At 35.8% G+C, this 13,683-nt stretch overlaps 1 protein-coding gene across 1 annotated transcript in view; it reads left to right on the forward strand.

Annotated features, from left to right (window-relative positions):
- Positions 1-13,683, forward strand: part of MAP3K2 (mitogen-activated protein kinase kinase kinase 2) — a 96,573-nt gene that overhangs the window by 40,173 nt on the left and 42,717 nt on the right. Inside the window, exon 2 of the mRNA XM_057551073.1 lies at positions 12,930-12,998. Within this exon, the coding sequence (XP_057407056.1) occupies positions 12,992-12,998 (7 nt within the window). The 5' untranslated portion in view covers positions 12,930-12,991. The remainder of the gene's footprint in view (positions 1-12,929; positions 12,999-13,683) is intronic.

Raw genomic sequence — 13,683 nt, forward strand, 5'->3', positions numbered from 1 at the left:
TATCAATAAAGTCTCTGTTCTTAAGGCTCTTGTGTGCCATTGGGGGTGGAGATACAATAAATAAGTAAATTAACTAAATTAGAAGTATTTTTGTGTCATGATAAGTTCTATCAAGAAGCAAAAATAGGATGATGTAAAAAAAATAATTGAGTGAGTGGGAGAAATATTTTATATTGGATGGTCAGTAGACATGAGCAGCCATTTAAGGACTTGGGGGAAGACTCTTAGATGTAGAAAAAGCAAGTGCAGAGGCCCTAAGTTGGGTGTTGTGAATTGAACAAAGTCAAATTGGTTGTGCACAATTATTGTGTTCTTTTAGGTAAATAAAAGTAGCTACCAGTCAATGAAGTTAAGTGAAGATCAGCTGCTTCCTTGTAATTTATTGGCTTATAATGAAAGTAAACCTTAGACTAAATTCTGCCAAATATAATAGACTTTTATTTCACCAACATTTATTAGCAAGCAAGTTCAAAAATAGTGCCATTTGCTTTGTAAACATGTTAACTTCCCAACTTTCTCTCCTTAAGTTACTTCAGCCATACCTTGCATGAAAGATTCACTTGATATATAGATGCAACAAAATTGTAGAGGCAGGAGTTGGTTACTCTTATTGGTGGCATCAAATAACCAGAATCCTCAAAATGAATGACTGACCTTGGCACTATCTTTAAGAATATAGGCTTTTACAGAAATAAACCAACACACCTACGGTCAGTTAATCTTCGACAAAGAAGGCAAGAATATACAGTGGGAAAAAGACAGTCTGTTCAGCAAGTGGTGTTGGGAAAACTGGACAGCCGTATGTAAATCAATGAAGTTAGAACACACCCTCACACCACACACAAAAATAAACTCAAGATGGCTTAAAGACTTAAATATAAGATATAACACCATGAAACTCCTATAAGAGAACACAGGCAAAACATTGTCTGACATAAATCATACCAATGTTTAGGTCAGTCTCCCAAGGCAATAGAAATAAAAGCAAAAATAAACAAATGTGATGTAATCAAACTTATAAGCTTTTGCACAGCAAAGGAAACCATAAACAGAATGAAAAGACAACCTATGGACTGGGAGAAAATATTTGCAAATGATGCAACCTACCAGTGCTTAATTTCCAAAATATACAAACAGCTCATACAGCTCAATAACAAGAAAAGAAACAACCCAATCAGAAAGTGGGCAGAAGACCTAAATAGACATTTCTCCAAAGAAGACGTACAGATGGCCAACAGGCACATAAAAAGATGCTCAAATTGCTAATTATTAGAGAAATGCAAATCAAAACTACAATGAGGTACCACCTCACACCGGTCAGAATGGCCATCGTTAAAAAGTCTACAGGGGCTTCCCTGGTGGCGCAGTGGTTGAGAGTCTGCCTGCCAATGCAGGGGACACGGGTTCGAGCCCTGGTCTGGGAAGATCCCACATGCTGCGGAGCAACTAGGCCCGTGAGCCACAATTACTGAGCCTGCGCATCTGGAGCCTGTGCTCCGCAACAAGAGAGGCTGTGATAGTGAGAGGCCCGCGCACTGCGGTGAAGAGTGGCCCCCGTTTGCCACAACTGGAGAAGGCCCTCGCACAGAAACGAGGACCCAACACAGCCATAAAAAAAAAAAAAAAAAAAGTCTACAAATAACAAATGCTAGAGAGGGTGTGAAGAAAAGGGAACCCTCCTACACTGTTGGTGGGAATGTAAATTGGTGCAGCCACTATGGAAAACAGTATGGAGTTCCTTAAAAAACTAAAAATAGAATTGCCATATGATCCTGCAATCCCATTCCTGGACATACATTGGGACAAAAAGATGCATGCACCCCAGTGTTCATAGTAGCACTATTTACAACAGCCAAGACATGGAAACAACCTAAATGTCCATTGACAGATGAATGGATAAAGAAGATTTGGTATATATACACACTGGAATACTACTCAGCCATAAAAAAAAGTGAAATAATGACATTTGCAGCAACATGGATGGACCTAGAGATTATCATATTAAGTGAAGTAAGTTAGGCAGAGAAAGACAAATATCATGTGGTATTACTTATATGTGGAATCTAAAATATGACACAAACGAACGTACTTACGAAACAGAAACAGGCTCACAGACATAGAAAACAAACTTGTGGTTACTAAACGGGAAAGGGGGTGGAGAGGGATAAATTAGGAGTTTGGGATTAGCAGATTCAAGCTAATCTATATAAAATAGATTTTAAAAAAGGTTCTGTATAGCACAGGGAACCATAATAAACTATAATTAGTATCCTGTAATAAACCAAAAGAATATGAAAAAGAATATGTATATATATATGTGTAACTGAATCCCTTTGCTGTACACCAGAAACTAGCGGCGTAAATCAACTATAATTCAGTAAAAACATTCTAAAAATTTTAAAAAGAGAGTAAAGAATATGTTGTTCATGCAAGAGTAGAGGAGTTTCTTCGGTATTTTAGCCAGTCTACTTATTTGAACCCCACCAGTTTCATGAATGAAAACTCATTTCTAATATCTTTCATGCCAGTTAATCACCACCAGAACACACATGCACATTTTTATCATTTATTATGCAAATAATAAAGGCTCTGATATTGGGAATAAAATGAAAAAGGGTAGCAGAGACAGTAGTAACTGGAATGTAGCCTTTCTGAATAAATAGTAACTGTGCGTATTCCAGTTTTGTCAGTTGACCTAATAATGGTCTTTATAGCATTGTTCCCCTCTAGTACAGGATCCAGTCTAGGATCCATGTCTCTTTACTCTCCTTGAATCTGCATTTCCATAGCCCTTCTTTGACTTCTGTCTCACTGGCATTTTTGAGGAATGCAATCTCCCTTTTTGTTTAAATACAATGTTTCTTATTTTTTATTTGTCTAAAGTTTCTTTATGAATTGTACTTAGGTTATACATTCTCAGAAAACTGCTTAGTTTATGTTGTGTCCTTCTCAGAGTATCACATCTAGAGACACAGGATGTTCATCCATCCTTTATATGTGATGTTAATTTTGATCACCTCATCAAGGACTTGCCCAAATTCTCCACTATATACTTACTGACTCCATTAAATTTGTTAGAGTGAAGATATCATAAACAGAGTGTAAGGAGAAGACACAGACCATAATGAACATATCCAACAAAGTTTTTGTATCTAAAATTTTAAAATGTGCAAAATACGTAAGCAGTCATTTTACAAAAGAGGATATCAAAATGGCCAGTAAACCAATGAAAATGGTACTCAACATCATTAATCATCAGATAAATGTAAATTAAAACTATAGTGAGATATTACACAACCACCAGAATGACTAATAGTGTTGCTGAGGATGTGGAAGAACTGGAACTCTCTTACATTGCTCGTGAGAGTATATATATTTAACACAATCACTTTGAAGAAATGTTTGGCCATAACTGCTAAAGCTAACTATATGCATGTCTTAGAGATCTAGCAGTTCCCTCCTTGGGTATATATCCAACAGAAATATGTATTTATGTTTACCAAAAGGCATGTTCAAAGAGGTTCATAGAAGTTTTATTTGTAATAGCCAATAACTGGAAACAACCTTCATGTCCATCAGTAGTAGAATGGGTAAATTAGTTGAGGTATAGGCTTATAATGGAATATTACACAGCAATGAAAGTGAACAAAATACTTATACAGATAATGTGGAAGAGTTTCAGAGACATAAGATATCAAGTGAAAATAAATACAGGGAATTCCCTGGTGGTCCATTGGTTAGGAATCCATGCTTTCACTGCCAAGGTCATGGGTTCAGTTGCTCGTCGGGGAACTAAGATCCTGCAAGCTGCACAGTGTGGCCAAAAAAAAAAAAAAATACAAAGTTTGTCTTGTATGATTCAACTAACATGAAATTTTAAAAGGCAAAACTAATCTATGGCAATAAATGTCAAGATGATGGTTACCCTTGTGGGGAAACGGTGACTGGGAATGGGTACAAAGGAGCCTTTATGGGTCCCAGAAATGTCTATATTTTTATCTGTTTGGTGGTTATGTGGGTAAATGCATATGTAAAATGTATATTTAAAATTTGTTCACTTTAGGTAAGTTCTGCATTTAAAAACTAAGGGTGGTTGGTAGAAAATGATGTTTATACCTCTGTTCCCTTCTAAGAGTTTTATAGATTTAGCTTTTCCATTTAGTCTTTGATCCATTTTGAATTAATTTTTACATATCATTTGAAGTAGGGGTCCAACTTCATGCTTTGGCATGTGGATATCCAGTTGTCCAGCACCTGTTGTTGAAGAATGTTCTTTCCCCCATTGTCTTGTCATCCTTGTCAAAAATCATTTGACTATAGATGTTTGGGTTTATTTCTGGACTCTCATTTCTATTCCACCAGTCTCTCTCCTTACGTCAGTACCCCCACTGTTTTGATTGCTATAATTTTGTAGTAATTTTTAAAATCAGGAAGTGTGAGTCCTCCAACTTTATTTTTCTTTTTCAATATTGTTTTAGCTCTTCAGGGTCTCTTGTAGCTCCATATGAATTTAAAGATCAGCTTTTCCATTTCTGCAAAGAAAGGCCATTGGAATTTTGATAGAGGATTTTGATAGAGATTGCATTGAATCTGTAGATCACTTTTTTTTTTTTTAGAGTATAATTGCTTTACAGTGGTGTGTTAGTTTCTGCTTTATAATGAATCTGTAGATCACTTTGAGAGTTTTGTCACCTTAAAAATATTTTGTTCCAATCCATGAACATGGGATGTCTTTCCATATATTTAGATCTGTTTCAGTTTCTTTCAATAATGTTTTATAGTTTCCAGTGTACAGACTTTTTGATGCTGTTATAAATGGAATTTATTTCTAAATTTTATTTCTGTATTGTTCAGTGCTAGTGTATAGAAATACAACTGATTTTTCAGTGTTGATCTTGTATCCTGCAACTGTGCTGAACTCATTCATTAGCTCTAATATTGTTTATGTGAACTTCTTAAATTTTCTGTATACAAGATTGTCAACTGCAAATAGGGATAGTTTTGCTTCTTATCCAGTCTGGATTCCTTTGATTTCATTTTCTTGCCTCATATTCTGACTAGGACCTCCAGTACAGTATTAAATATGAGTGGCAAGACTGGACATCCTTGCTTGTCCCTGATCTTAGGGGGCACATATGCAGTTTTTCATCATTAAGTATGATATTAGCTGTGGGTTTTTCATGGATCCCCTTTATCAGCTGGAGGAAATTTCCTTTTCTTCCTAGTCTTTTGAGTAGGCAGTTGGATTTTGGCACTTGCATTTTCTTTGTCTGTTGAGATGATCATGTATCTTTCTGTCTTTTATTCTATCAGTGTGGTTTATTACATTGATTTTTGTATGCTGAACCTACCTTGCTTCTGTGGGATATATCCTAAATGTTCATGGTGTAGAGTCCCCTTTTTTAATGTTCTGGATTAGGTTTGCTAGTATTTTGTTGAGGATTTTTCTATATTCACAAAGTTACCAATCTGTAGTTTTCTCTTGTAATGTGTTTGTCTGGTTTGGTTATCAGAGTAATACTAGGTTCAGTATTTTTTTTTTTTAATAATTGGTGGTAATTCTTTCTTAAATGTTTGAAGCCATCTATCTGGGTTAGGACTTCTTATTTGTGAAAAGTTTTAAAATTTCTAATTCAGTCTCTTTATTTCATCCAGGTGATCTAATCCATTGATATACAGTTCTTTATAGTATTCCCTTATCCTTTTTATTTCTGTAAAGTTGGTAGTAATTCTCCTTTAATTCCTGAATTTAGATATTTGTATCTTCCCTCTTTTTTTCCTTGGTTAATCTAGCTAAAGTTTTGTCAATTTTATTGATCTTTTCAAAGAACCGTTGTTTCATTGATTCAAAAAATTTCGATTGTGTTTTTATTTTTTTGGTTTGTTTCCACTTCTCATCCTTATTGTTTCTTTCTTTCTACTTGCTTTTGGTTTAACATGCTCGTCTTTTTTTGGTGTTTCAAGGTAGAAGTTTAGTTTCTTGATTTGAGATCTTTCTTTTTTTTTTTAATATAAACACTAACAGTTACAAATTTCTCTCTTTGTCTCTTTTTTTGGAGGGGGCCATGCTGCATGGCTTGCGAGATCTTAGTTCCCCCACCAGGGATTGAACCCGGGCCACGGCAGTGAAAGTGCTGAGTCCTAACCACTGGACTGCCAGGGAGTTCCCAACAGTTATAAATTTATCTTTAAGTTGTACTTTAGGTGTATCCAATAATTTTCAGTATGTTTTGTTCTTATTTTCATTCTTCTCAAAGCATTTTCTAATTTTCCATGTGACTTCTTTTTTGTTCCATTGGTTCTTCAGGAATGTGTTGTTTAATTTTCACATATTTGTAAATTCCCCAAATTTCCTTCTATTATCAGTTTCTCATTTCATTGCATTGTTGTCAGGGAACATACATCATATTTCTTAAATCTATTTATACTTACTGAGATCAGTTTTATTGCCTAACAAGTGGTCTGTCCTGGAAAATGTTGTGCATGTATTTGAGAAAAATGTGTATTTTTCTGTTTTGGGGTTGAGTGTTCTATATATATAGTGCTCTATATCTATATAGCATTATTTTATCTGTATAGCATATTATAGCATTATTTAAGTCTTCATTTTTCATTGATTTTCTGTTTACTTGTTTTATCCAGTATTGAAAATGAGGCATTGAAATCTCCAACTGTTATATTTGAATTGTTTATTTCAAGTCTATCTTTTTTTTCCCATGCATTTTGAGAGTCTGTTGTTAGGTGCATACATGTTCATAATTACTATATCGTGTTGATAAGTTGGTAATTTTTTCACTATAAATGTCCTTATTTGCCACTAATAATGATTTTGTAATATATTCTTTTTTATATTTAATAATTATTTATTATTTGCAGTTATAGGAAACAAATTTTAAACAAATTTGCATACATGTTTTGTTGCTGTGATACATGAGAGACTGATCAATAAAAGACTGCCAAGCATAAAAATATCAATGTATTACATCAGGATAAAATTCTGTGGGGGAAGTGAAATGGAAATATAATTTCAAGGAGTAAAAGGAATGATGTAAAATGTCTGATTGTTAAAGAGCTTGTCTTATACTTTTAAAATGGATGATGGTGGCTCTCACATCATAATGATGCTTTTTTTTCCCCAACATCTTTATTGGAATATAATTGCTCTACAGTGGTGCATTAGCTTCTGCTGTATAACAAAGTGAATCAGCCATACATATACACATACCCCATATCCCCTTCCTCTTGTTTCACCCTCCCACCGTCCCTATCCCACCTCTCTAGGTGGTCACAAAGCACCAAGCTGATCTTGCTGTTCTATGCAGCTGCTTCCCACAGCCATCCATTCTACATTTGGTAGTGTATATATGTCCATGCCACTCTCTCACCTTGTCCCAGCTCACCCCCGCATCCCTGTGTCCTCAAGTCCACTCTCCACATCTACGTCTTTATTCCTGTTCTGCCTGTAGGTTCTTCAGAACCATTTTTTCTTTTTTTAAGATTCCATATATATGTGTTAGCATACGGTATTTGTTTTTCTCTTTCTGACTTACTCGGTATGACAGACTCTAGGTCCATCCACCTCACTACAAATAACTCAATTTTGTTTCTTTTTATGGCTGAGTAATATTCCATTGTATATATGTGCCACATCTTCTTCATCCATTCATCTGTCGATGGACACTTAGGTTGCTTCCACGTCCTGGCTATTGTAAATAGAGCTGCAGTGAATACTGTGGTACATGATTTTTTTTGAATTATGGTTTTCTCAGGGTATATGCCCAGTAGTGGGATTACTGGGTCATATGGTAGTTCTATTTTTAGTTTTTTAAGGAACCTCCATAATGTTCTCCATAGTGGCTGTATCATTTACATTCCCACCAACAGTGCAAGAGGGTCCCCTTTTCTCCACACCCTCTCCAGCATTTATTGTTTGTAGACTTTTTGATGATGGCCATTCTGACTGGTGTGAGGTGAAACTTCATTGTAGTTTTGATTTGCATTTCTCTAATGATTAGTGATGTTGAGCATCCTTTCATGTGTTTGTTGGCAATCTGTATATCTTCTTTGGAGAAATGTCTGTTTAGGTCTTCTGCCCATTTTTGGATTGTTGTTTGTTTTTTTTTGATATTGAGCTGCATGAGCTGCTTGTATATTTTGGAGATTAATCCTTTGTCAGTTGCTTCATTTGCAAATATTTTCTCCCATTCTGAAGGTTGTCTTTTCGTCTTGTTTATGGTTTCCTTTGCTGTGCGAAAGCTTTCAAGTTTCATTAGGTCCCATTTGTTTATTTGTGTTTTTTCATTTCCCTTTCTCTAGGAGGTGGGTCAAAAAGAATCTCGCTGTGATTTATGTCATAGAGTGTTCTTCCTATGTTTTCCTCTAAGAGTTTTATAGTGTCTGGCCTTACATTTAGGTCTTTAATCCATTTTGAGTTTATTTTTGTGTATGGTGTTAGGGAGTGTTCTAATGTCATTCTTTTACATGTAGCTGTCCAGTTTTCCCAGCACCACTTATTGAAGAGGCTGTCTTTTCTCCACTGTATATGCTTGCCTCCTTTATCAAAGATAAGGTGACCATATGTGCGTGAGTTTATCTCTGGGCTTTCTATCCTGTTCCATTGATCTATATTTCCCGTTTTGTGCCAGTACCATACTGTCTTGATTACTGTAGCTTTGTAGTATAGTCTGAAGTCAGGGAGTCTGATTCCTCCAGCTCTGTTTTTCTTTCTCAAGATTGCTTTTGCTATTCAGGGTCTTTTGTGTTTCCATACAAATTGTACAATTTTTTGTTCTAGTTCTGTGAAAAATGCCATTGGTAGTTTGATAGGGATTGCACTGAATGTGTATATTGTTTTGAGAGGTATAGTCATTTTCACAGTGTTGCTTCTTCCAATCCAAGAACATGGTATATCTCTCCACCTGTTTGTATCATCTTTAATTTCTTTCATCATTGTCTTATAGTTTTCTGCATACAGGTCTTTTGTCTCCGTAGGTAGGTTTATTCCTAGATATTTTATTCTTTTTGTTGCAATGGCAAATGGGAGTGTTTCCGTAATTTCTCTTTCAGATTTTTTGTCATTAGTGTATAGGAATGCCAGAGATTTCTGTGCATTAATTTTGTATCCTGCTACTTTACGAAATTCATTGATTAGCTCTAGTAGTTTTCTGGTAGCATCTTTAGGATTCTCTATGTATAGTATCATGTCATCCGCAAACAGTGACAGTTTTACTTCTTCTTTTTTGATTTGGATTCCTTTTATTTCTTTTTCTTCTCTGATTGCTGTGGCTAAAACTTCCAAGACTATGTTGAATAATCGTGGTGAGAGTGGGCAACCTTGTCTTGTTTCTGATCTTAGTGGAAATGGTTTCAGTTTTCACCATTGAGAACGATATTGGCTGTGGGTTTGTCATATATGGCCTTTTTTATGTTGAGGTAAGTTCTCTCTATGCGTACTTTCTGGAGGGTTTTTATCATAAATGGGTGTTGAATTTTGTCAAAAGCTCTTTCTGCATCTATTTTGATGATCATATGGTTTTTCTCCTTCATTTTGTTAATATGGTGTATCACATTGATTGATTTGCGTATATTGAAGAATCCTTGCATTCCTGGGATAAACCCTACTTAATCAGGGTGTATGATCCTTTTAATGTGCTGTTGGATTCTGTTTGCTAGTATTCTGTTGAGGATTTTTGCATCTATGTTCATCAGTGATATTGGCCTCTATGTTCATCAGTGATATTGGCCTGTAGTTTTCTTTCTTTGTGACATCTTTGTCTGATTTTGGTATCAGGGTGATGGTGGCCCTGTAGAATGAGGTTGGGAGTGTTCCTCCCTCTGCCAAATTTTGGAAGAGTTTGAGAAAGATAGGTGTTAGCTCTTCTGTAAATGTTTGATAGAATTTGCCTGTGAAGTCATCTGGTCCTGGGCTTTTGTTTGTTGGAAGATTTTTAATCACAGTTTCATATTCAGTGCTTGTTTATAATATATTCTATTTTGTCTGCTATTAGTATAGCTATGTCTCCTTTGTCTACTGTTTGCATGGTATATCTTTTTACAGTCTTTTACTTTCAACCTGTTTTGTGCCTGAATCTATAATGTGTCTGATGTAGACAACATATAGTTAGATCATGTTTTTTAACCTAGTCTGCTAATCTCTGCCTTTTAACTGGTTTGTTCATTCCTCTTATATTTAATATAATTACACATAAGGTAAGATTACATCTGCCATTTTATGTTTGTGTTCTATGTGTTTTGTATCTTTTTTTGTTGTTGTTGTTCCTCATTCCTCCATTACTGCCTTCTTTGTGTTAAATAGATATTTTGTTGTGTGCTATTTTAATTCTCTCATTTCTTTTGCCATTTAAAAAAATGTATTCTTACATTTGGTAGTGTATATAGTGGGAAGCAGCCGCATAGCACAGGGAGATCAGCTCGGTGCTTTGTGACCACCTAGAGGGGTGGGATAGGTAGGGTGGGAGGGAGGGAGACGCAAGAGGGATGAGATATGGGAACATATGTATATGTATAACTGATTCACTTTGTTATAAAGCAGAAACTAACACACCATTGTAAAGCAATTATACTCCAATAAAGATGTTAAAAAAAAATGTATTCTTCAGTCCTTGACCTGGAGATTAAAATTAACATCTCAACTTAAAACAATGTAGTTTGAGTTAATGCCACTTAATTAGAGTGGCATACAAAACTTTCCTTTTAACTCCATCCCTCCTCTTTCCTTTGTACTATACAAAGGGAAATTTGTGTATATTGTTGTACAAAATATATCTATATATTGTACACCCAACAACATGCTTATAATTATTGCTCTATGCAGTTTCTTTAAACTTGTCTATCAATTTCCTTCTGCTGTTTGTATAGAAAAGAGTTAACATAGCCTCACAGCTTATCCTTGGAATGAACTGCTTATCATTGGCTGGCATCTGAGAACTCGGATTTCAGGAGAGTTCCCACCTGCCTAACTGATAAGAATGGCTTATTGTGCCTAAGCTGCTTATACAAACAATATAGTTTATGCTGAACACTTGCTTTTCATCTGGGAATCTGGAATTTTGATATGTGTCTAGTTAGTCTGACATTTAGGCTTCCTCAGGGTCAGTTTCTGTTGATTGCTTTTTCTCTGTGTATGGACTAATATCTTTGTATGTCTCATTTTTTTCTTGAAAACTGGACATTTAAAATACTATAATGAGCCACCTCTGGAAATCAGATTCTTCTCCCTCCCCAGTGTTTTTTTGTTTGTTTGTTTGTTTTTTGGCTGTACCACGCAGCATGCCGGATCTTAGTTCCCTGACCAGGGATTAAACCTCTGCCCCCTGCATTGGGAACATGGAGTCTTAACCACTGGACCACCAGGGAAGTCCCCTCCCCAGTGTTTTTTGTTTATTGTTCTTATTTGTTTGTTTAGTGACATTTCAGAGCTCACTTTTTAAAGTCTTTATTCTTTGTCATATATGGTCACTGAAGACTGCTCTTAGTTTAGCTGTCAGCTAATGATAACACAGAGATTTCCTTAGATACTTGGAACAGATAAGTCTCGTCTCGAACTCTTTTTTGAGTGGTTTTCTGTGTGTGTTGGGGCTGGCCTTTAACATTCTCCCAGGCATTTACAACTCCACCTTATCCTTTACTTACTGCTACACAGAGCCTCAGAGTTAGTCATAGGTGAAAGCCGAGGGCCTTCTTAGGCCTTTCTTGAGTAAGCAACAGCCTTGGGCATTTGTGTACCTTCTAGAGTCCCAGGAGTCTGTTGGAGCTTTTCAGAGTTCCCTGTTGACATCTCATTCCTCAGCTTTTCTAAAAAATTTTTTTCTTAACCTATTGTTTGCCCAACTATTTTCCCCTTCCTCAGACAGTTGAGGTATGTTGTCCCTGATTGATTTCAGCAAACATTCCAAGTTCTTTGCAATGGAAAAGCTTTGAGTCAGGTTAAATAAAGACAGCCTTTCAAATGGGGTCTATCAGTCAACCATTAGATAGGTCAAATAATGACAGTTTTTTTGGAATCAGACTTTGAAGGCATTCCAGTTACATTCTGCCCTTTCCAGTTGCTGCCAGGCTGCTCATTTTCATGGTGACTGTGGGCTGTTGGTTTAGATTGCTACTTTGGAGCTGGGAGTAAGGGGCAGGAAGATAGGAATAGGGAAGGTCAGAATGCCACAAGGTTCTCTTTTTACTGTGACTCCTAAATGCTGCCCAGATTGCTGCAAGCTTTTGGTTAACTCCTTTCTGTTGATTGTGATAATATTTTCTTTTATGGAGATTTGTAGGCCTTTACTATTTTGTTGATGTCTCTAAATATGACATTTGCCACTCAATCTTTATATCTGCCATTGCCCTGTGGGAACTTCAGTTTTGTTTTTGTTTTTGTTTTGATATTTATTTATTTATTTTTGGCTGCGTTGGGTCTTAGTTGCGGTGTGCGAACTTCTCTCTAGTTGTGATGCGCAGGCTCCAGAGCACGTGGGCTCAGTAGTTGTGGCATGCCAGCTTAGTTGCCCCGCTGCATGTGGGATCCTGGTTCCCCTACCAGGGATCAGACCTGCGTCCCCTGCATTGGAAGGCGGATTCTTATCCACTGGATCAACAGGGAAGTCCCGGAACTTGAGTTTATTAGATTATCTCTTAAATTTTTTGACTCTCAAAAAACGTGTCGTTTTGTTTTGCTTTAGCTTAGATAGATAGGAACCTGAAAAATACTGAGATAAATTTAATTTAAAATAATAATGATTTTCAGTTCCTTCTCAATAATTGAATATCTGGAAAAAAGAAAGCACTTCTCCCCAGCAAAATGTGTAAAGTATTAACATTGTACATTCACATTAGTGTTATTTATACTGACTTTTTTCTTTTTGTGGCTATCTCTTCTCTTTCTTCATCTTATTAACGTGTTCATCTTTTTATATTCTTAGGCAATAGAGAATGCTGATGAGAGAACCATTTCCCTAATTTTCAAATAGTCAAGCTGGTTGCCATGATGGGTGAGTTCCAACTAAAAGCATTTCTCATCTATAATTAAAGGATAAAATGGGAAGGAAAAGTTTTTCTCTGTGTGTATGATAAGCTTTTTAAGAAGAAATTTTATGATTAAGTAGATTTATGTAATATTTACATTTATTTACTTAATAGATTTTCAATTAAAGCACTTTTTGTGTTGACTTTTACAGTTTTGGGATAACCAGTTTATGCAGGACATAGTATGGACATTCAAAATAAACTGTTAAGATGGATTGTGATTTTCTTAGAACCTGATGGCCAGAGAGAATACTTAGTAAAGAAACCTGACTTTTAAGGGTTGAATAAATGCTGAAGAATGAATTGTTTTAATTACTCAACAGTGTAATAATATAGATAGGCTAAGGAAAATAGCTGCATAAAAATAATAAATCATAAAACTTTATAAAAGAATAGAGCAGTAAATCATTGGTGCTCGAAGAGGATATGTTTTACAACTCTTGTGAATTTCCTATGGTGTCATAATGTTAATGGAAAGAGAGGCTAAAGTATGGGAGTGGATTGTGGGTGTTCAGTTTATATATCATTTTGTTTTCTTCTTTACTCTCTTTTCTTTCTTTTCTTCTCTTTTCTCCTTGGGGTTGAGCATTCCAATGTGAGGCAGGGACTGGACAGTGAAACACTAGAAACAAATGGAGCAACTGGCCTGTC

Source organism: Balaenoptera acutorostrata, chromosome 8, assembly GCF_949987535.1.
Source record: "Balaenoptera acutorostrata chromosome 8, mBalAcu1.1, whole genome shotgun sequence".
Lineage (NCBI taxonomy): Eukaryota > Metazoa > Chordata > Mammalia > Artiodactyla > Balaenopteridae > Balaenoptera > Balaenoptera acutorostrata.